This window comes from Salmo salar, chromosome ssa29, assembly GCF_905237065.1.
Source record: "Salmo salar chromosome ssa29, Ssal_v3.1, whole genome shotgun sequence".
Taxonomy (NCBI): Eukaryota; Metazoa; Chordata; class Actinopteri; order Salmoniformes; family Salmonidae; genus Salmo; species Salmo salar.
This window is the reverse complement of record NC_059470.1, coordinates 16065294-16089809: the sequence shown is the minus strand read 5'-3', so window position 1 is coordinate 16089809 and position 24516 is coordinate 16065294. Positions and strand designations below refer to the sequence as shown.

Sequence of the window (24516 nt, the reverse complement as noted above, 5' to 3'; positions counted from 1 at the left end):
TGATGTGAGCCATGACCAGCCTTTCAAAGCACTTCATTGCTACAGACGTGAGTGCTACGGTTCGGTAGTCATTTAGGCAGGTTACCTTAGTGTTCTTGGGCACAGGGACTATGATGGTCTGCTCAAAACATGTTGGTATTACAGACTCGGACAGGGAGAGGTTGAAAATGTCAGTGAAGACACTTGCCAGTAGGTCAGCGCATGCTCGCAGTACACGTCCTGGTAATCCGTCTGGCCCTGCAGCCTTGTGAATGTTGACCTGTTTAAAGGTCTTACTCATATTGGCTGCAGAGAGCGTGATCACACAGTCTTCTGGAACAGCTGGTGCTCTCATGCATGTTTCAGTGTTTTTTGCCTCGAAGCGAGCATAGAAGTAGTTTAGCTCATCTGGTAGGCTCGTGTCACTGGGCAACTCTCGGCTGTGCTTCCCTTTGTAGTCTGTAATGGTTTGCAAGCCCTGCCACAGCCGACGAGCGTCAAAGCCAGTGTAGTACAATTCGATCTTAGTCCTGTATTGATGCTTTGCCTGTTTGATGGTTCGTCGGATGGCATAGCAGGATTTCTTATAAGCGTCCGGGTTAGAGTCCCACTCCTTGCAAGCGGCAGCTCTAGCTTTTAGCTCAGTGCGGATGTTACCTGTAATCCGTGGCTTCTGGTTGGGGTATGTACTTGCGGTCACTGTGGGGATGACGTCATCGATGCACTTATTGATGAAGCCAATGACTGATGTGGTGTACTCCTCAATGTCATCGGAGGAATCACGGAACATATTCCAGTCTGTGCTAGCAAAAGAGTCATGTAGATTAGCATCTGTTTCATCTGACAACTTTTTTATTGATGGAGTCACTGGTGCTTCCTGCTTTAATTTTTGCTTGTAAGAATTATGATCAGATTTGCCAAATGGAGGGCAAGGGAGAGCTTTGTATGTGTCTCTGTGTGTGGAGTAAAGGTGGTCCAGAGTTTCTTTCCCTCTGGTTGCACATTTAACATGCTGATAGAAATTTGGTAAGACGGATTTAAGTTTCCCTGCATTAAAAGTCCCCGAACACTAGGAGTGCCGCCTCTGGGTGAGCGTTTTCCAGTTTACTTATGGCGGAATACAGCTCATTGAGTGCAGTCTGTGTGCTAGCATCAGTCTGTGGTGGTATGTAAACAGCTACGAAAAATACAGATGAAAACGCTCTAGGTAGATCGTGTGGTCTACAGCTTATCATGAGATCCTCCTTAGATATCGTGCACCAGTTGTTATTTACAAAAATACATAGTCCACCGCCCCTTGTCGTACCAGACGCCTCTGTTCTATCCTGCTGATACAGCGTATAACCAGCTAGCTGTATGTTGATAATGTCGTCGTTCAGCCACGACTCAATGAAGCATAAGATATTACAGTTTTGAATGTTGGTAGTTTAATCTTCCACGTTGGTCATCGATTTTATTTTCCAAATATTGCACGTTTGATTGCAGAATGGAAGGAAGTGGGGGTTTAATCGATCACCTACGAATTCTCAGAATGCCCTCCGTCCCCTTTTTCTCCGCCTTTTCTTCACGCAATGATGGGGATCTGGGCCTGTTACCGGGAAAGCAGTATGTCATTCATGTCGGGCTCGTCGGACTTGTTAAAGGAAAAAAGGATTTTGCCAGTTCGTGGCGAGTAATCGCAGTTCTGATGTCCATAAGTTATTTCCGGTCTTAAGAGACGATAGCAGCAACATTATGTACAAAATAAGTTAAAGAATAAGTTACAAACAACGCAAAGTAACAAACAAAAAACACAATTGGTTAGGAATATGTAAAACGTCAGCCTTCTTCTCCAGCACCATCTTGTAACGTCAACCTTCTTCTCCGGCGACATCTTTTAATGTTCAATGTTTCTTTTGAATAATAATAAAACAAATAGTTTCACCACATTAAAACAAGAGTTCAGTTCACTTCACAAGGTTGACCTTAAAATTAGGGACAGGTTATTATTTTATTCCATTAAAATGAATCGCATTAAATAAATAATAATCTACAGAAATCACTTTGTGAAAGCAACAAAATAACTAGGCTTTACAATGATGATGAAGACTTTGAGAAATGTTAGGGTTAAATGGGTTAAAATCTTCCTAGGAGGGTACACATAGATACATTTCAAAATGCTGCGTTTTGGCACTTTAGCAAGTCTTTATTTACAGTATATGTTAAAGAGAACTCTAATATAACAGGCTTTTAAAATTCAATATTGGTGCACATTTTCTACTTAAAACATCAAAACTTCTTATTGAGAAATGTAACAGTTTTTCTTGAATATTTGTGTTTTTCTGTATTTTACTTGTTTTATGTTGTATTTGATTTTTGATTTTGTCTTGTTAAATTGTATATGCAGGACTCCCTTGTGAAAGAGACCCTGGTCTCAGTGGTGACTCACTGCTTGAATAAAGGTAAAATAAAATAAAATAAAGGGACTCATTTCGTGGAACGACCCAGTTGCTCATACACAGCTTAGTGAGTCAAATTTAGCTGGACTTTGAAAACAACGCTGTGTTCCATCCTCCAGTTTTTCCCCTCTTGAACACAACGGTGTTTGGCTTCAACACAGCGTGTAATGGTTGCCCTGGGCTACACCTGTTCCACAAATGCAAAGCAGCGCCAGCGTTCTGTTTTCCTGGACCTTGGAGCATTGCTTGGACCTTAGTCAGCATATGCTTAAAACAAATCTGCTTTTCACTCTCAATTTGGGCTGACTTGCAGGCTACCTAAGGAGAGGTAATGTCTGTTGTAGGAGCACAGATAAGCGTGTAAGCCAGGGATTCCCAAACTTTATTGGCACGCTACCCTACTTTGATATTTTCTTTAAAATTGCGACCTCGCCATATAAAAATAGTGATGTTATCAAAGGCCAATGTATACTTTTTTAATTGGGGCTATAACAGTCTATTACAAATCAGTCTGGTATGAGTATAGTTTGAATTGACTGAAATGCATCAGAAAGGTATTGGGAAGTTCAGAAGATCATCAGGCAATAGTTTTGTATTACTGTATATTCTGTGTAGAATTTTTTCCCCCCGTCTGATTTAGTGCCTGGTCTTGTACGCTCTGTACTAATGAGTCCTGTGTGGCTTGAGGGTTATCAGAAGTGTTCCTGCGAGTCTTATCTTTCAGTGATGGGGTCATCACTGAAAGATGGGTTGGACAATCCTTTTCTCATCAATCAACTTGAAAAAACATATAGTTAAAAACTAGAAATCAACCAATCCTCCATTGTTAACACAATGGGAAGATGAAATGCTTTATTATCTAAATGTTGAAAGTGCGTGGGCGACGGAGAGGAACAAAATGGTGCAGTTTGAAACCATGTGGTAGAGAGTGATACGGGCGCTGGAGACTATGTTGTCGTTTGTATGTTTATGTTTGGTATTATAATTTTAAAAAATGAATCAAATCGAACAAAATCTAATAAAATCAAACAAAAATGGAATAAAATTAAATAAAATTCCCCTCCATGACTTCCTCCATGACTCACTTTCTGATTACAAAAAAATTAAATGTTCAAAAGATAGAGCCACATTTGTAGCAAGAAAACCGAAACCACTCTGTTTAATACAACCGCATCTAGCGGCTGCTGGACGTTACTGACGTGACTTCGGTTCTATGAACCAAGTGCAATTTTCCCCAAAACAACGTATTCATATAAAATATTTATGTGTTCTCTCACTCTCTCCCACCCACCCACCTCTCTCTCTCTCTCTCTCTCTCTCTCTCTCTCTCTCTCTCTCTCTCTCTCTCTCTCTCTCTGACCCCTCTGTCTCACTCTAAGTGGGGATCTTCACACATTTAAGCCATAAAATACATGATTGGCCCCCGTATCTTTAACAGGAAGCAGTAAGATCATTATGTTTCTGTCTCAATTGGTGAGAGAAAGGCGCTGGCAATTCCCGCAAGCATCACATACAAAAAATGCACTCGCTTGCAGAGTCTGCTAAGTGGCATATATTATTATCACTAACACAAAAGAGGTTTCCAGGTTAAATAAAGATTTTAAAAATATCACTTACCGACGGCCATCATGTAGTCCCAGCGATCTAGCAGGCACATGCTGAACTGGAGGCCGTCCGGGTCGGGGGTGTAGCCCACCTCGATGAGGGCCAGGTTCCTGTCCAGGTTCTGGCAGACGGCCGAGGTCCAGGCCACCAGGAACCAGCAGACGATGAGCAGGATAATGGCCAGGAGACGCAGCACCCGCCAACTGGTCATGTAGGGGATCCGCTGGGCCGTTCGCGACAGGAAAACCTTCAGGACCCTGGGGAAATGGGACAGCTCAACGTCAAGACATACAAGGAAATGTGCTGCTGTGGTGCTGCTTGTTGATTTTATTGTTGTGGTTTTATTGTCATCTTCATCTATGAATTACCATAACATTCGTCATTATAGTCACTATCATCATTCTCACTAGCATCATCATGCAATGACTTCAATGTAATGATGTACTGTAATAGTGGCATTGCTACGTCTCTTTATTCCCTTTCCTTTCCTCAAATGAACATCCATGGGGGTCATCAGAGACCGAGAGGTCCTGTTGAGTGTTTAACATCAGCCCCATCCTCATTATTAGCCCCTAAACTTCCAGACACATTGATGAATTGTCCTGTGTATCCCCCCTAATGAGCTCCTCTCAAAAATGGATCTGTGCAATGTGCTCACTTTCCCCTCCATGACTTCCTCCACGACTCACCTTCCGAGATTACTCTCGCCTAAATTCATCTCTCCTCGCCATAATTAAGAGCTTCCTTAGGTATTTTTGCCACCTTCACTTGCTGAGAACACTGCCGCTGTCGCCATTTCCGATCACGCTCCTGTATCTATTTAAATACGTCTGCCCCATGTCTCATTATCAACTGTTCACAGGGGCTCCCCCTCCACCTCTCCTCCTCTAGACCCCTCCCTCTCTCCCACAGCTAGCTTTGACTAACGGGTTTCCCTCTTTCTAGCAGCATTACTCCCTCTGTTTGTTTTCTGCCTCCTGGCCCGTCTCAGCCATTCGATAAAATGTAATAAATTGAGACCATTTGGGCCAAAGTGCTCTCTGTTTGTTTTTTTCTCCCCTCTCTTCCTCCCACACTTTAACTGGGCAAACTCTCAGTCTCGCTTAATGAGGTAGCGAATTTTTTTCTAAAGTGTGGCCTGATGAACAAGCCAAGAAACACCACTAGCTGCTCCCCGTTCTTTATAGGGGCTCTTACTTTCAGGAAGGAATTAGACATCAGTCGACCTATAATTGCGTTTATTAAAGAGTATCACAGTGGGTCAATAGGGATGAACTGGCTTGTTCAACGCGGTTGAAACAAATGTAGGTGGCTTGTGGATAAAACAAGAGATTGCACTGTAAATATGAATGCACTTATAGAACGTAATACAGACTTAAAGTGCCAGAGCACATATTCCGTTAAATTACTGTAAATTACTGTAATTGTATGTGCCAGACTTTGTCTCATCTGCAGTGAAATATCTTTTTAGTCCAGGAGTAGGCTTAATCTACTGTAGGTCCTGGAAATCGGCCCTCGGGGTATATCCTTTCCATTGTTTTCCCTTTCCTTTAGTTCATTACCATTGCAGATGAGACAGACTTTGAAAGCTGGCAGAATGGCCCTTACAGCATTCCATTTGATTCATGTTCAGAGTAAACCAGATCCTTGAGTAACACCCTGAACTCTAAAGCTGGCAGAACACAGGCAGGATGTGATTGGCTATGTTCAACCTTTGCTTCTTTCTTCCAGTACACAATCAACTACAGTAGAATCCTTCCCTTCGTCTGTCAGTGCACATCTTTCTCTGGTGTTCCCAGGACATTGATATTGGGTTGTCCCTGTCAAGTAGGACAGCCCCAGTCACCTAGAGAGGGATGTGACATCAAATAACATGGCTATCTAGAAACTGCCAGCGAATCACCCTGTTTATTTATGAAAATGAAAAAAAATCTATAAATAAACAGGGTGATTCATTGGCAGTTTCTAGATAGCCATGTTATTATGTGTGTGTGGGTGTATGTGTGTATGTGTGTGCGTGTGCGTGTGTGCGTAGAATATACTCTGTTACACATGCGCGTGCATGAGTGTTTTCCACTGCATGCAACCCTGTAAAAAGCCATCAATCAAGTGCTTTCCAGAGTCCCTTTCTTGGGACATGACTCTCATCCTAAAGTAATTACTCAGCAGGTAGCAATATAACATAATTTATCCCATGCCTGGTTAATAGTAATGATTACACATGGTAAACGAGTACCTGTAGAGCTTTAGGGTCACTGTCCCATAGACTGTGGTGAATCCCAACAGGCGAACCCATCTCAACAAGATACAGCGGAATACACTCGGCTGGAAATACAGAATGACCACCTGCATGCAAACAGAGAGAGAACATAAGTGTAAATTACAATCATTTCTGTTTATGTGATTATGCTGCTATGGTGTCCATATTAGGACAGTGACATAAAATAAAATCATACCAAATGGTATTGGTAACAAATCGTCCTTGACCTTTGAAGGATGGAAGGACTGCTAAATAACACAAACCTTATTTTCCATGTACTGTACGGGATAGTTTGCAAAATGTCAAAATAAGTTCCTGGAATACCCCTGCTGTTCCTGTTATGCTTTAGAATGTTAATGTGGTCAGAGGTCAAATAAACACAGAGTGAAGTGGTGAGACATGGCCTACATTCAACTTCTAAGGGTGACTTTTAAAGTATAGTCGTGTAATCTGAATTGTGTCCATTCAACCAACAAGCCAACAATTCACTTTCTGTATGAAGTGCCTTCAGAAAATATTCATACCCCTTGACTTATTCCACATTTTATTTTACAGCATGAATTCAAAATTGATTAAATGTGGGTTTTATCTCACCCATCTACACACAATACCCCATAATGATAATGTGAAAGCAGATTTTAGACATTTTAGCGAATTTTTTTGAAGAATTAAATACAGAAATATCTAATTTACATAAGTATTCACACCACTGAGTCAATACTTTGTAGAAGCACCTTTGGCGGTCATTACAGCTGTGAGTCTTTTTGGGAAGTCTCTCAGAGCTTTGCACATCTGGATTGTACAATATTTGCACATCATTTTTTTTCAAGCTCTGTCAAGTTGATTGTTGATCATTGCTAGACAGCCATTTTCAAGTCTTGCCATAGATTTTGAAGCCGATTTAAGTCAACTGCAATTAGGCCACTTAGGAACATCAATATTGACTTGTTAAGCAACTCCAGTGTAGATTTGGCATAGTGTTTTAGGTTATTGTCCTGCTGAAAGGTGAATTTGTCTGCCAGTGTATGTTGGAAAGCATAAACTGAACCAGCTTTTCCTTTAGAATATTGCCTGTGCTTATAGCTGTATTCCGTTTCATTTATCAACAAAAAAAAACTCCCTAGTCCTTGCCGATGACAAGCATACCCATAACATGATGCAGCCACCAGCATGCCTGAAAATATTTAAAGTGGTACTCAGTGATGTATTGTGTTGGATTTGCCCCAAACATAATGTTTTGTATTCAGGACATAACATTAATTTATTTGTCACATTTTATGCAGGTTTACTTTAGAGCCTGATTGAAAACAGGATACGTGTTTTGGAATATTTGTATTCTGTACAGGCTTCCTTCTTTTCACTCTGTCATTTAGTTAGTAACTACATTATCCATCCTCAGTTTTCTCCTATCACAGCCATTAAACTCTTGAACTGCTTTAAAATCACCTTTGGCCTCATGTTGGAATCCCTGAGATCCCACTGAAGTCGGTTAGGACCACGAACTGTAGTCAGGTCAAGACCCTGATGAGGACGGCGAGCACGCAGATGAGCTTCCCTTCGACGGTTTCTGACATTTTGAGCAGAAATTCTTCGGTAGTGCAAACCCACAGATTCATCAGCTGTCTGGGTGGCTGGTCTCAGAAAATCTCGCAGGTGAAGAAGCCAGATGTGTAGGTCCAGGGCTGGCATGGTTACGTACTACCAAATTCTCTAAAATTACGCGGGAGGCGGCTTATGGTAGAGAAATGAACATTCAATTATCTGGCAACAGCTCTAGTGAACATTCGTGCAGTCAGCATGCCAACAAAACTGGAGACATCTGTGGCATTGTGACAAAACTGCACATTTTAGAGTGGTCATTTATTGTCCCCAGCACAAGGTGCACCTGTGTAATGATCATGGTGTTTAAACAGCTTCTTGATATGCCACACCTGTCAGGTGGATGAATTATCTTGGCAAAGGAGAAATGCTCACTAACAGGGATGTAAACAAATTTGTGCGCAACATTTGAGAGGAAGAAGCTTTTTCTGCATGTGGAACATTTCTGGGATCTTTTGTTTCACCTCATGAAACATGGAACCAACACTTTACATGTTGCCTTTATATTTTTGTTCAGTGAATGTAAAGTATGTACAGTGGGGATTGAAATTATTGACACCCTTGATAAAGATATGCAATAATGACTCTATAAAATAAATAATTCAAATACTGAGCTATATTGTGTGAAAAAAAAGGGAAATTATAATATTTTATACTAATACAATTGCTCAGAGAAAGAGATTTTGTTTAACAAGTAATACTTTTTTTCTCAAAAAGGTAGGGGTCAAAGGGATCCAAATTATTGACACCCCTAAAGATTCTGATAAATAAAGTAGTCAAAAGTTTAGTATTTGGTCCCATATTCCTAGCACGCAATGACTACATCAAGCTTGTGACTCTACAAACTTGTTGGATGTATTTGCAGTTTGTTTTGGTTGCGTTTCAGATTATTTTGTGCCCAATAGAAAATGAATGACTCCAATATGTATTGTGTCATTTTGGAGTCACTAAATAAGAATATAATAAGAATTGAATATGTTTCTAAACACTTCTACATTAATGTAGATGCTACCATTATTACAGATAATCTTGAATGAATCGTGAATAATGATGAGTGAAAAAGTTACAGAGGGTCAAAGATCATACCCCCAAGACAAGGGGAGGTGGGCATGTCTTGGCGGTATGATCTTTGACCCTCTGTAACTTTTTCACTCATCATTATTCACGATTCATTCATGATTCATTCAGGATTATAATAGTGTTAGTATCAAATATTAGAATTTCCCTCAAAAGTGTTGCATACAATATAGCTCAGTATTTGAATTATTTATTTTATACAGTCATTATTGCTCATCTTTATCAAGGGTGTCAATAATTTCAGACCCCACTGTATGTATGTATGGCGGGATGGACACACATACATACACACTTACCTAAACACACGCACACACACGTGCGCACACAAACTCATTGACACTGTACCCGTAGCTGGATCTGTGTTGACATTCATCTCTCTCATATATTCTATAGCCTTCCCTGTAGCTCAGTTGGTAGAGCATGGTGTTTGCAACGCCAAGGTTGTGGGTTCGATTCCCACGGGGGGCCAGCACAGGAAAAAAAAAAAAAAAATGTATGAAATTAAATGTATGCATTCACTACTGTAAGTCGCTCTGGATAAGAGCGTCTGCTAAATGACTAAAATGTAAATGTAAAATGTATTCTGAGGGCGTACACTCTCCCTCTCACCCTCCAAAACAAGGCAGCGGGCACCAGACGAGGGGCTGTAATTGAAAAAGAGGCACAGCTGTGCCTTGGCCTCCTGCGGACCTCCACGAGCATCTGCTGTCGGGAGTCTTCCTGGTTTAGCCCTTAGTAGTGTGTGAACGGGGGAAATGCTCACTCTGTATAATCCAATAAAGCCTGTATGCTCACTGCCAATGTGAGTCCATCGGATTGATTAGCTAAAACTGCTTCCGTGTAGATTAATTACATCTCGGACGTGTTTGAAGTACTGACTGTTTGGTCGTAATTGAGTGCTATGATGGTTAGGAGAGGAAATGAGAGGAGGGGAGAGAGTGAGACAGACAGAGAGAGTGAGACAGACAGACATACAGAGTGAGAGAGAGAGAAATAGAGAGAGAGAGAGAGAGGTCAATACTTTGTAGAAGCACCTTTGGCGGCGATTACAGCTGTGAGTCTTTTTGTGTAAGTCTATGAGCTTTGCGCAACTTCATTGTACAATATTTGCCCATGAGAGAGTGAGAGAGCAAGAAAGAGAGAGCGAGAGAGAGAGAGAGGGGGAGAGAACTGGTAATGGGTAAATACCATTGGTTGTTGATGTATCAGGAAAGTATGGGGTGTTGTAGTCAAAGTTGAATGTTCTGTAGGGGTTCTATTGCGTTGACTCTGTGTTCATTTCCTAGGTGAGAAAGTGTCTAACCATCGCCCCAGTACAGGTCATCTGGCCATAGCCCGAGACAGTCTGACTCTATCCCCAAACAGACACAGTGTGTTACCCCAGACACTTGTCTGATGCCCAGTCCCAACAGTCTATACTGTGAGCAGACTTCCCGCTGGTCACACCAAGTCATTGAACGTGGAAAAATAGGTCATATTTGGTTGTGACATTGATCAATGAGATTTCAACCTTTATTTACTGACTCAAAAAGACAGTCCGAAGTTTGTTGAATGTATGATGTGTTATCACTATGCCTTCAACCATCTAAAAGCACAACCAAATTCTAATGGGAAAACAATGTCAGATTTTTGGTGTAGTTGTCATCTAAATGTGTATCACTGCGCTTTCAACCATTTAAAAGATATTTTGTATTCATACAACAACTGACTGTGTTATCACTGTGCTTCATTTAATAGTACAACCAAATGACCTGGATTGCAGTTGAGATTACATAAAAAGTACATGGTGCGAGTGATTAATGCTTTATCTGCTCAGATTATTATAGCAGTTGTGAAGATCTCCACAGATCTGCGACCTTTGCATGCTATCTTGAACATGCACGCTTTCTATAATTACTTAAGAAGACATTTATAGTTACAGTAGGCTAACCTCAAAATGTGGCAATGTATGCGTTACTCATTTTAAGGTTAAATAAATACTGTTACATTCGTTTTTAAAATAGCCTTAATTTAAGGTTATTTACTATATTACAAAAGTGATATTGAGTTGTGTTTGGTTGTCAACACAGTCAAATATCAACATTTGAAGGAGATGTATCTTTTGTGACACTGATTCTCAACCGAGAATCAAAGTAAAGAATGGGACTAAATACAATCAAACTTTATGATAAGTGCATTTAGTCCTATTCTTGAACTTACATTTTTGTGGTTGAGATGGAGACGTGAAGCCAACAAATCAATTGTACTTTTTTCAAATCCAACGTATTTTCCACGTACATTCCACATCAAAATTGGTTGAGAAATTACATTGAAACAACATTGATTAAACCAGTTTGCGCCCAGTGGGTTTTAATGAGTGTATGGGGGTTAAGCTTCCTGCACTTTTGTATCATTTTTACTGTTTCTCTGTTCTTCAGTGTACTAAACGCATATCTACAGTGTGGATGTAAGTCTTTCTCTACAAGCATCATTTATTATGACTCTCTTTAAAGACGTTTATAACAAAACTCATTTTACTGCCCAGTAATCACAAATCAATCATACTAAAACCACGAATCATCGCAACAACAACCAAAATAGCCCGTTAAGACAAGGAAAGCGGTCTTTCGTCTATGTTAGCTATAAGCCCCGGAAACCCACTGAAATGAGGCCCGGCCTAGCAGACAACAGACAAAAGACTGATGATTGTCCAAAAACATCCAGAACCTAAAAGTGAGAAAATAAACATTTGAGGCGACATAATTATCTGCGCATTGCAGATGTGGGATAGTTCATGTTAATCCGATTAGCAGAGGCATTAATATTTCCCCCCAGGCAGAGAAGCAGTAGGCTAGTGAAGCTGCACGCAGGCATAGTAACCTTTGTGCTCACTAGGTTTGAGTCAGTCAGAGGACAGCGAAGGACCCCACTGGAGATGGATGAGTCCCACATCCTCAGCAGCAGCTCAGAAGCAGAGCGACAACACTGAGCAGACTGAACTGAATTCAACTGGCTAACAACACACAGAACAAAGTAGACTGGCTCAAACCAAAACCTCCACCCCACTAAGTGGGACAACATTAACTACAGTTACTCTTCCTGAAATAGACCTGCTTTGATTGAAGCAATGCAAAGTTGGCCACTTCCTTTCGTTGAGAAAGTACTTCGGGAACCAGTCTTGTAATTACAGAGCTCCAGGCTCTTAAGTCGAACATATGCCTACATACTGTCTTAGTGTTGATGGGGGAAAAAAATTGGTTACATATCGGGATATTATTTTTGACGATAAATCGTAATGTATCGTTTTGACAATATCGCAATATTATTTTGGCGCTCGTTAGCTGTGCCTGCACCAAAACTGCAGTATTTTTCCTTCATAGCTTATTCTTCCATCTTATTTTTAAATAGGAAGCCAATTTGTTTGGGACTCCCGCCCATGGCCGGTTGTGGCACAGCCCGGGAATGAACCCGGGTCTGTAGTTTTCAGCCATTTTATTTCCATGATTGATCAAAACCTGTTCTCATGGCTCTCTCTTGTCCCTCTGCAGCAATATGTTTGGAACATCAAATCGCAATAAAATCACAGTATCCAATCGTAATACATATAGAATCGTGTTATTATTATTTTATTTTAGTATTTTCTCCCCAATTTCAATCTTGTCTCATCGCTGCAACTCCCCAACGGGCTCGGGAGAGGCGAAGGTGGAGTCATGCATCCTCCGAAACATGAACCACCTAACCGTGCTCTTTAACACCCACCAGCTTAACCCGGAAGCCAGCCGCACCAATGGGTTGGAGGAAAGACCGTTCAACTGGCGACAGCCTTCAGGCACCTGACCCGCCACAAGGAGTCTCTATGTTGCAATGAGCCAAGTAAAGCCCCCCCCCGGCCAAACCCTTCCCTAACCCGGATGACACTGGGCCAATTGTGCGCCGTCCTATGGGATTTCTGGCCACGGCCGGTTGTGGCACAGCCCAGGAATGAACCCAGGTCTGTAGTAACGCCTCTAGCACTGCAATGCAGTGCCTTAAACCGCTGTGCCACTCGGGAGGCCCGAATCGTGAGATCCTAATACATATATCGGCACAAGGATTGTGATAAGATCGTCTCACGAGGTCCCTGGAAATTCACAGGCCTATGTGTTAGTGTCTGCTTTTTTCTATTCCTTTTTAACTATGACGTGACTATGTTACCATATATTTAAATTGCACTGGTGACTCAATATTTATACAACAAACAAGTCACTGTCACTCCAAATCTAGTCCTGGGAATACACAAAGACCACAAAGAAAGTTGTGCCAACTGGTCTCAAGTCCCACTTTCCCCAAATGCAAGTGATAGAAGAGAATGTCCTAATAAACAAGTTCTGAGAGAGAGCGAGAGAGAGAGAAGGAGCGAGGCAGGCACTGAGCAACTTGCTGACGCATGCCCAGGTCCATTGGGAATTAACAAGGCACAAGAGGTCACATGATTTGTAAAATGCACCATGGGAAAACACAGATCATGACACCCTTTTAGATAAACTGCATAAATACCCACTGAATCCGTGATGCCGTGATGTGGCTGTATAAAGTCTGCTTCTGCAGGATGCCACAACTGACACTGAACTGACTTTACTCGTAGTACTGATGATTTGGTCAATGATTTACCTTTTTTTTTAAGCAATGTGATGATGACTACTGTGAGATATATGTGATGTAAGTGTGTGCATACATACGTGTGTCTATGGTATTATTCCCCACAGTATTGCTAGTTGAGAGTTGTTTAATGATCATCATACAGTGAGTGTACATAAAATCAAGAACACCTTTCTAATATTGAGTTTGCCCTCAGAACAGCCTCAATTTGTCAGGGCATGGACTCTACAAGGTGTCGAAAGCATTCCACAGGGATGCTGGCCCATGTTGGCTCCAATGCTTCCCACAGTTGTGTCAAGTTCGCTGGATGTCCTTTTGGGTGGTGGACCATTCTTGATGCACACAGGAAACTGTTGAGCATGAAAAACCCAGTAGCATTGCAGTTCTTGTGACAAACCGGTGCGCCTGGCACCTACTACCATACCCCGTTCAAAGACACTTAAATCTCTTGTCTTACCCATTCACCCTCCGAATGGCAAACATACACAATCCATGTCTCAATTGTCTCAAGGCTTAAAAAATAATTGCTCATAGTTACTCATACAAGACAATTTTACAAGGCTCTAATTTCCTATTCCAAAACAATGTGAGGAGATGACTTGGCTGAAACACAAGGTCCAAAATGTCTCCCTCCTAGATTCTCCACTCTACTCTAGCTACGTCTCAGATATCCAATATGATATCCTCTACCCCCCACACATCTCTCTCTTACCATCGCCATGCACCGCTACCTACTTACCTACACACACACACACACACACACACACACACACACACACACACACACACACACACACACACACACACACACACACACACACACACACACACACACACACACACACACACACACACACACACACAATCTCCTATTCAGCAGAGAGCCATTAGACTAGCAACACACTGTTGAACTGCACTTTCTTCAGACTGCATCAGTTCTGGGAAAAGGAAAGCCCTGATGCTTTGACAAGTGGGTGTTAATTCCAGTATGCATAAAGAGGAGGACAATTCCTCTCCCTTCCTCTGTTTTAAAACCTTCTATTAATAATCAATGCTGAGTGCTCGGAACCTTGAACTCCGCTCTGGGGGAAGAGGGAGGGGATCGGGTGTTGTTTGTGTGTGGGAGATGTGTATGGGTGGGGAGAGGGGTAGTCTACCTTATACTTTTCTAACAGACATCAATACCCTGGAGACCATTATCAACATACACTCATCTCTAGAATGTCTACCGTGACCATCAAGGCTCCATTTACAGTACAGGGCGATTCCATGCCAGCGTGGCCAAGTAATATTATGGGTATCTCAGATTGTTCTGGAAATTATTCTCACATAGAATTCTCTCATTACGAGACAGGATGTTTGACATGCTTTTTACGTTTGTGTCACTTTTTTTGTTTGTTGGAGAAGACCATGATTAAAGTGGCCATATTAGGCCCTTTTTAGACCTATACATGCCTCCAGTAAGACCCGATGATCTGTGAAGCGTACATGATACAGACATCCTCTTTGTGTCATTATACTCCTTTTAGGGTGCTCTAACATATGGAGTAGGTCTAGATTTTGAAATGCAATTTTTCACATTCATTTATTCAACAATAAAAATATTCATATGAATATCTCAAAAGTACCCTTTTTTTAATACATTTTTTTTTATTTAACCTTTATTTAACTAGGCAAGTCATTTAAGAACAAATTCTTATTTACCATGACGGTCTAGGAACAGTGGGTTAACTGCCTTGTTCAGGAGCAGAACGACAGACTTTTACCATGGCAGCTCAGGGATTCAATCTAGCAACCTTTCGATTACTGGCCCAACGCTCTAACCACATGCCGCCCCTGGATTTTTGTAATTTTTTTTGGTATGTTGTTTTAAACAATATACTCTATAAGTGCATCACATTTCCAGATTGGGCTCTTTGCTACTTTTCAAGTTCTGATACATGTTACGAGCACCACCAACACAGTGAATGGGAAGATGGATTTAAAGGAAACTCTCTCTGCTGGTGATTCGCTGAATGTGTAATCTTAAAGGAGGGCTGTGATTGTTAATGACCTATAATGTCAATTCTAAGACAAAATGGTGCAAAAGTAGCAGAGAGCCCGCTCTGGAAATGTGACATGTTTGAAGAGTACGTTTTTTCCAACAACATGTCTCAAAATAATCAGAATCAAACAGGGGTACTTTTGAGATATTCATATTTATAAGTATAATGACACCAAGTTGTTTTCTGTATCATGTATGGTTCACAGATCATAGGGTCTTACTGGAGGCATGTATAGGTTTGTGGTTTGTGATACAAATGTAAAAAGCATATCTAACATCCTTCCCTCCCAATTAAATTTCTATGTGAGAATTGCCAGAACAATCGGAGATACCAAAAATATTTTCGGGCCTTCCTGGGGTGGAATCTCCCATAAACTATTATGATGACTACTCATTGACTATCTACATGTATGACAGGATACATGGTTTGTTCTCATAATCACTCTCATAGTATTTTCTTAGAAGTTCTTATACTCCGTCCATTGTGATTTCACCATGTATATATTTTTTATCACTTATCTACCTTAAGTCTGTCCCTGGAGCACTGCGTGTTCTTCTCTCTGCAGAACACAATAAGAGCATCGGTGGAGCAGAGAACCTGTCAGTAAGTGTTTGAACACAGACACGAGTGGAGACAGGGATGAGTTTGATAATAGCACTTTTGTCAATCAACACAGTCTGAAAGAGCCCACAACTTTCACTTAACGTGCGAGACATCGACATACGCTAGCTTCGCCCCATTAAACCTCCTCAGTCTGTTGCTCAAACGTTGTTCAAGGCAATATAAGCTCGGCAGAGGGAAGTAGAGAGAGGCAGCGAGTGAGATGACAGAGTGAGAGGAAGAGAGAGAGAGAGAGAAAGAAAGATCATAATGCACCATACATGAATCATGCTCTCATTCCAGTGTTAATGACCACCTTTCCTGAATGAACACACCTATTGTTGCTCATCACTGCTCATCAGTGCATCATAGTACTGGGATCTCAAAACCAGCGTTTGTCAGTTGAAAGCGTAGTTAGAATGCATTCATATCTTTCTATTCCAGCGGGAGTGATTTGGTTTTTGCACCCGTCTACATTAGCTGGGATTCTTTGACTGCTGTGCTAACTTCACAAAGGCCTGTGGGTCCTGAGAACGTCATTGTGCTACAGTACAGTAGAGCGCCCTGCTGACGAGCTGCCTGTGTCAGATTGTACAACTCGAGGCTTGATACAAATAGATAAACAAACATATTGATGGCAATAAGTCTATAATGCTGACTTTACTGCTGTTGGCCCCCCAAATCCACTCGCTTTTCACAGCATCCCAGTCTCAAAGGTGGGAATGAGCAGACTAAGAAAACTCTATAGAATGAAGCTTATTCAAGCACCCATAACGCTCATCATTGCCAGCTTGAGTCTTAGAAGAGTGTGTCCCTTTTGACACGAGTGACGTCATGCAGCCACAAAGCCGTGGCATAACTGCCATCACGGGTGTTGTTGCTCAAATCAAATCAAAGTTTATTGGTCACCTACACAGTTTAGCAGATGTTGTAGAAGGTGCAGCAAAATGCTTATGTAACTAGCTCCTAGCAATGCAGTAAATGTCAAACAATACACAATAATAAAACTATAAAAATGTCTAAACAAATACAATTTTACATTTTTAGCAAAAGCTCTTATCCAGAGCGACTTACAGGAGCAATTAGGGTTAAGTGCCTTGCTCAAGGGCACACAAACAGATTTTTCACCTAGTCGGCATGGGGATTCAAACCAGCAACATTTCGGTTACTGGCCCAATGTGCTTAGGCTACCTGCCGTCCCAATTACCCACCAACTAGCACTGTAACAGTAATCCAAACGTACCAGGGTAGCTCCCTTCACCTCATTTCTCTCAGTAGTCTACTGAGTAGGACTGTTCCATGTTGTTTTTTAACAGCAATGTGTGAAACCCTGTGTTTGTCCCAAATGACACCATATGCCCTACGAAGTGCACTACTTTTGACCAGGGCCATATTGTACTATATAGGGAATTGGGTGCCATTTAGGACTTAGCCGTGCTACAGTGGGAGGTGAGGAGGGAGCTATTGACCACATGAGACACTGAGATAGAGTTCTGAGATCACAACAACCTAGCCTTTGACCACCAGAGAATGGGCCGCTAATAGTTTATCGAATCCCATTGTGACACAAGGGGGGGGGGACTTTTTGGCAGGGGGACACTATTTGGCATGACAGGCCTTTATGTAATTGACTTATAGTCTGTAGACAATAAACATGTAAATGAGATGGAGAGGTGGTATCAATAGATGCTTGGAGGGGGGTGAGTACCTGAGGGATCAATCCCCCACATGAACCCCTTCCTTCCTGTCAAGGTCAGGACGTGTGGCCCCGGGTATTGATTTAGTTAGATAAAACAACTGAACTGACAGTGTGTGTGTGTGTGTGTGTGTGTGCGTGCGTGCGTGCGTGCTGGGGGGGTTGTGTGTGCTTGTGTTGTTTCTATGTGTTTCCCACAAGAGATTGCAGGTGTGATTACTGACTGTGACCATCACTTAAATCATTCAACTACTGTATGTCATGTCAATACGTTTACATGAAGTTCCGCTTCATCGGTGAACCATTCCAAAAAGCTCATATTTTCATTCAATCTCAACCACTGGTAATTAACCTTTGAACCCCTGAATGATTTCCTATGTCACAAAGGTCAAATGCCAATAACCTCATCACCATAATAATAGCAGGATTAAAACCTTATCAGGTGCTTATCTGAGACCCCCTTAGAATGCCTGCATCCCACCCCCACTTATATAGTAGGTACAGTGCCTTTGGAATGTATTCAGACCCCTTGACTTTTTCCACATTTTGTTACGCTACAGTCATATTATAAAATGGATTACATTTTGAAAAATCCTCAGTAATCTACACACAATTTCTTTTTGAAATACCTTATTTACATAAGTATTCAGACCCTTTGTTATGAGACTCGAAATTGAGCTCAGGTGAATCCTGCTTCCATTGATCATCCTTGAGATGTTTGGTGTCCACCTGTGGTAAATTCATTTGGACTGGACATGATTTGGAAAGGCACACACCTGTCTATATAAGGTCCCACAGTTGACAAACATTTTTTTTTTGCTTTGTCATTATGGGGTATTATGTGTAGATTGATGAGGAAAATGTTTTATTTAATACATTTTCGAATAAGGCTGTAACGTAACAAAATGTGGATAAAGTCAAGGGGTCTGAATACTTTCGAATGCACTGTATGTGACTGTATACAAGGTTTGAAATTATTATGCTTCAGTCAAATATTATATCTGTTTGGGCAGTCTACAAATTATGTGTAATTATGTTCCAGCCCCCTGACCATCCGTTCAAGAAACAATTGTCCCTTTGACCTCTTATTCACCTTTCCCCCATACACGTAGTAACCCTATAGTAAATTGCTGGCGTATAAATACACCAAATAGAACTGTCGCCTGTTCTTTATTCTGCATGGTAGCTTGATTTGAATAAATACAATACAATACCCATGCATTCCATAAAGGATATTGGGAAATACACAGAAGTCCAGCTCTGGAGTTGTGACCTGAGCTCAAAAACAATCTTTTGGTATTTTTTTAATTAGTCCTCTGTTGAAACAAACAGTCTCAAAGTGTTTTGCATGTCAGCAGTCAAGGTTTCAAGATATTGGACTTTCAAGATGCAAAGTGTCACCAGTGACACTTTCCTTATTTTTTTCTTCCTACGGGGTAGTATCCTTACTTTCAGTTGAAAGGGACCATGTCTGTAGGGAGCCAGGCAGTGCTTGAAATCAAATCTACTCCCAAAAAATGAAATTTCATAAGCTTCAAATCGCACCTTGGTTCAGCTGCTTTGACTGCCTGTCTCCTCTGCAAGCTTATGACATTTCATGAGTGTGAGTTTTGGTTGAGAAGATTGAATTCAGCCAAGGCAGTGTGTGATGGTGTGTGGTGCCAATAAACAGTCATGGCTAAGGGTCTGAGTGACTGGGTTTACTCAGGTTCACATGGGCGAAAAGGGGAAAAAGCCTCCAGATGGACGTAATATTGTGGGCTACAATTTGTCTCCACTCTAAAAATTTTGTATTGGTTGCATTCAAGACAATATCATTTTTATTGATCTCAGGTTATCAGTGTCAGAGTAGCCTAGTATTTTCGGTCATTTTTGCCTTATAAAAAAAAAATGGTAATTTATCGAGTCATGTAATATGACATAGAATTGCAAGAAATGCATTTATAAAAATAACATTTTCCCCCCCAAAAAATAACAATCCTGAATGTGTACAAATCCTACAAACGCCTCTAGTTGCCAGAATGTTGCTAGAACATTGCCAGAACCATGCTCCAACCAGCAGACATTAACTAGTTAATGCAAGACGGTTCGCTATGTGGGGCATTCCAATCTTTTCATACAACGATAACTGTCAACATGCGTTGGGCCTGCAACAAAAAAAAAGAACAAATCTCTTTGAGCTATTTAAAATGTCTGTCTGTTTCCATCTGAGAAGGAGATAATGTGAGACTGAAGCCTCAGGAAAGTATCATGTCATTACACCCCTTCTACTGCTTTGACATGCCCACTGCCATTCCATCCATCTCTCTCAATCCTCTCTTTTCTGGTCATCATCTCGTTCCCCTCCTCTGTCTCATCATCTCGTTCCTCTCCTCTGTCTATTCCACTCTAATCGAGTAAATTCCTTAAAGGGAGAGAGGGGTGGGAGGTGGGGTTGGTATGGGATAGGGGCAATGAATCTGTTTTGATATGAAAGCTGACAGCTACTCCCCAATGATATGATATGAGAGGGCCCAGTGGCTATGGGCGAGGTAATGGTTTCTCCCCCTCGTCCCCCTGAGGTTGGCCTTGTGTAAATTACATCCAACTTGGCCTCCCACAATACCTTCTCCTTGTCACCGCTATTTCCTGTGAGATATTCCCTCTCAATGAGACATGGGACATGTTGGACTGTTTCTGCGTGTTTGTGCCGCAATTTACAGTGTGCATACAGGATGTTAATCTGGACAGTTTGATATGTGTCACCAACACAGAGGTCCCCAAGTTACTCAGAACTCAGCTGTGCACACTTCACATGTTGTCACATTACTGTCCGAGAGGTGAAAACTCAACTCAACACTCCAACCCTCCACATTACGAAATCAGCGGATGCATTTTAAACAGCCGCCCTGTATGGCCTCATTGAATATGAAAACTACACTCAGGAAGAAGAGGAACGAATAGAGGAGGGTTGAAAGATGGCGACTCAAGATAGCGCCGGAGAACAAGGCTGACGTTTTATGTATTCCTAACCAATTGTGTTTTTTTCTTTCGTTTCTTTGCGTTGTTTGCAACTTATTTTGTAACTTATTTTGTAAATAATGTTGCTTCTACCATCCCTTATGACCGAAAATAACTTCTGGACATCAGAACTGTGATTACTCGCCATGGACTGGCAGAATCCATTAACAAGTTCAACGAGCCCGACATGAATGATATACTGTTTTCCCGGGAACAGGCCCAGATCCATCATTTGCGTGAAGAGAAGGTGGAGAAAAAGGTGCCAGAGGGCAGACTGCCTTCTGAGAATTCGTAGACGATCGAATAAACCCCCATTTCCTTCCATTCTGCAAGCAAACGTGCAATCTTTGGATAAAATCGATGACCTACGTGGAAGATTAAACTACCAACGGGATATTCAAAACTGTAATATCTTATGCTTCACGAGTCGTGGCTGAACGACGACATTATCAACATACAGCTGGCTGGTTATACACTGTTTCGGCAGGATAGAACACAGACATCTGGTAAGACAAGGGGTGGCGGACTATGTATTTTTGTAAATAACAACTAGTGCACGATATCTAAGGAAGTCTCAAGGTTTTGCTCGCCTGAGGTAGAGTATCTCATGATAAGCTGTAGACCAAACTATCTACCTAGAGAATATTTCTGTATTTTTAGTAGCTGTCTACATACCACCACAGACTGATGCTGGCACTGAGACCACATTGAATGAGCTGTATTCCACCATAAGCAAACAGGAAAACGCTCACCCAGGGGTGACGCTCCTAGTAGCCGGGAACTTTAATGCAGGGAAACTTAAATCAGTTTTACCAAATATCTATCAGTGTGTTAAATGTGCAAACAGAGGGAAAAGAACTCTGGACCACCTTTACTCCACACACAGAGATGCATACAAAGCTCTCCCTCACCCTCCATTTGGCAAATCTGACCATAATTATATCCTCCTGATTCCTGCTTACAAGCAAAAATAAAAGCAGGAAGCACCAGTGACTCGATCAAGAAAGAGTGGTCAGATGAAGCAGGTGCTAAGCTACAGGACTGTTTTGCTACCACAGACTGGAATATGTTCCGGGATTCCTCCAATGGCATTGAGGACTACACCACATCAGTCATTGGCTTCATCAATAAGTGCATCGATGACGTCATCCCCACAGTGACCGTACGTACATACCCCAAACAGAAGCCATGGATTACAGGCAACATCCGCACTGAGCTAAAGACTAGAGCTGCCGCTTTCAAGGAGCGGGAATCTAACCCGGAAGCTTACAAGAAATCCTGTTATGCCCTCCGATGAACCATCAAACTGGCAAAGCGTCAATACAGGACTAAGATCGAATCGTACTACACCGGCACTGACACTCATCGGATGTGGCAGGGCTTGCAAACCATTACAGACTACAAAGGGAAGCACAGCCTAGAACTGCCCAGTGATACGAGCCTACCAGACGAGCTAAACTACTTCTATGCTCGCTTCGAGGCAAATAACACTAAAACATGCATGAGAGCATCAGCTGTTCCAGAAGACTGTGTGGTCACGCTCGCCACAGCCGATGTGAGTAAGCCCTTTAAACAGGTCAACATTCACAAGGCTGCAGGGCAAGATGGATTACCAGGACGTGTACTGCGAGCATGCGCTGACCAACTTTCAAGTGTCTTCACTGACATTTTCAACCTCTCCCTGTCCGAGTCTGTAATACCAACATGTTTCAAGCAGACCACCATAGTGCCTGTGCCCAAGAACACAAAGGCAACCTGCCTAAATGACTACCGACCCGTAGCACCCACGTCTGTAGCAATGAAGTGCTTTGAAAGGCTGGTCATGGCTCACATCAACACCATTATCCCACAAACCCTTGACCCACTCCAATTTGCAGACCGCCCCAACAGATCCACAGATGATGCAATCTCTATTGCACTCCACACTGCCCTTTCCCACCTGGACAAAAGGAACAACTACAGTATGTGAGAATGCTATTCATTGACTACATCTCAACGTTCAACACCATAGTGCCCTCAAAGCTCATCAATAAGTTAAGGACCCTGGGACTTAACACCTCCCTCTGCAACTGGATCCTGGACTTCCTGACGGGCCGCCCCCAGGTGGTAAGGGTAGGTAACAACACATCCACCACGCTGATCCTCAGCACAGGGACCCCTTAGGGGTGTGTGCTCAGTCCCCTCCTGTACTCCCTGTTCACTAATGACTGCACAGCCAGGCACGACTCCAACATCATCGCTACGTTTGCCGATGACACAACAGTAGGCCTTATGACCGACAATGATGAGACAGCCTATAGGGAGGAGGTCAGAGACCTGGCCGTGTGGTGCCAGGACAACAACCTCTCCCTCAACGTGATGAAAACAAAGGAGATGATTGTGGACTACAGGAAATAGAGGACCAAGCACGCCCCCATTCTCATCGACGGGGCTGTAGTGGAGCAGGTTGAGAGCTTCAAGTTCCTTGGTGTCCACATCACCAACAAACTAACATGGTCCAAGCACACCAAGACAGTCGTGAAGAGGGCACGACAAAGCCTATTCCCCCTCAGGAGACTGAAAAGATTTGGCATGGGTCCTCAGATCCTCAAAAGGTTCTACAGCTGCACTATCGAGAGCATCCTGACTGGTTGCATCACTGCCTGGTATGGCAACTGCTCGGCCTCTTACCGCAAGGCACTACAGAGGGTATTGTGTACTGCCCAGTACATCACTGGGGCCAAGCTTCCTGCCATCCAGGACCTCTATACCAGGCGGTGTCAGAGGAAGGCCCTAAAATATGTCAAAGACTCCAACCACCCTATTCATAGACGCACGGCAAGCGAAACCGGAGCGCCAAATCTAGGTCCAAGAGGCTTCTAAACAGCTTCTACCCCCAAGCTGTAAGACTCCTGAACATCTAATCAAATGGCCACCCAGACTATTTGCATTGTCTCCCCCCCCCCCCCCCCCCCTTTTACACCACTGCTACTCTCTGTTCTTATAATCTATGCATAGTCACTTTAGTAACTCTACCCACATAAAATAACAATAGCACTATATACGGGGGGTACAAATCAATTTATAACATTTTTGACATGCGTTTTTCAGGTTTTTTTGTTATTATTCTGTCTCTCACTGTTCAAATAAACCTACCATTAAAATTATAGACTGATCATTTCTTTGTCAGTGGGCAAACGTACAAAATCAGCAGGGGATCAAATACTTTTTTCCCTCACTGTAAGTAAGTATTTCACTGTAAGGTCTACCTACACCTGTTGTATTCGATGCATGTGACTAATACAATTTGATTTGATTTTGATTTGACTGGTCGACCTAAGTCAATGTACTGTGTTTGTCCAACCCTCTTTCATGCTCTTCCATCTATGTTCAATCTCACTCTCTTAAGTTCCTCTTTCTCTGTAAACACACCAAGTACCACAATAGCACAAGTTTATCTACCCCCTAACGTTATACTCAGAGAGCATCTGTGGGTTTTGGATGAGCCCTACGCCTCAGCACTTTGCAGGGAAGCAGGGAGGCACACGATCTGGCGGTGGGGGTGGGCGGGGGGGGCTCCAAAACACGCCACTTCACCCTCCACCCACAACAGATCCACTT

General features: G+C 42.2%; 1 protein-coding gene and 1 non-coding gene across 2 annotated transcripts in view; one reads left to right on the top strand and one right to left on the bottom strand.

The window, feature by feature from the left end:
- The window catches only part of gpr158a (G protein-coupled receptor 158a), a 102506-nt gene that overhangs the window by 21520 nt on the left and 56470 nt on the right, over positions 1 to 24516 (bottom strand). Inside the window, exons 6-7 of the mRNA XM_014181001.2 lie at positions 6259 to 6368; positions 4035 to 4279 (exon numbers count right to left, since the gene is read on the bottom strand). Coding sequence (XP_014036476.2) covers positions 4035 to 4279; positions 6259 to 6368 — 355 coding nt within the window. The remainder of the gene's footprint in view (positions 1 to 4034; positions 4280 to 6258; positions 6369 to 24516) is intronic.
- Positions 9351 to 9426, top strand: trnaa-ugc (transfer RNA alanine (anticodon UGC)). Its single transcript has one exon. It is a non-coding gene; the product is annotated as a tRNA-Ala (tRNA).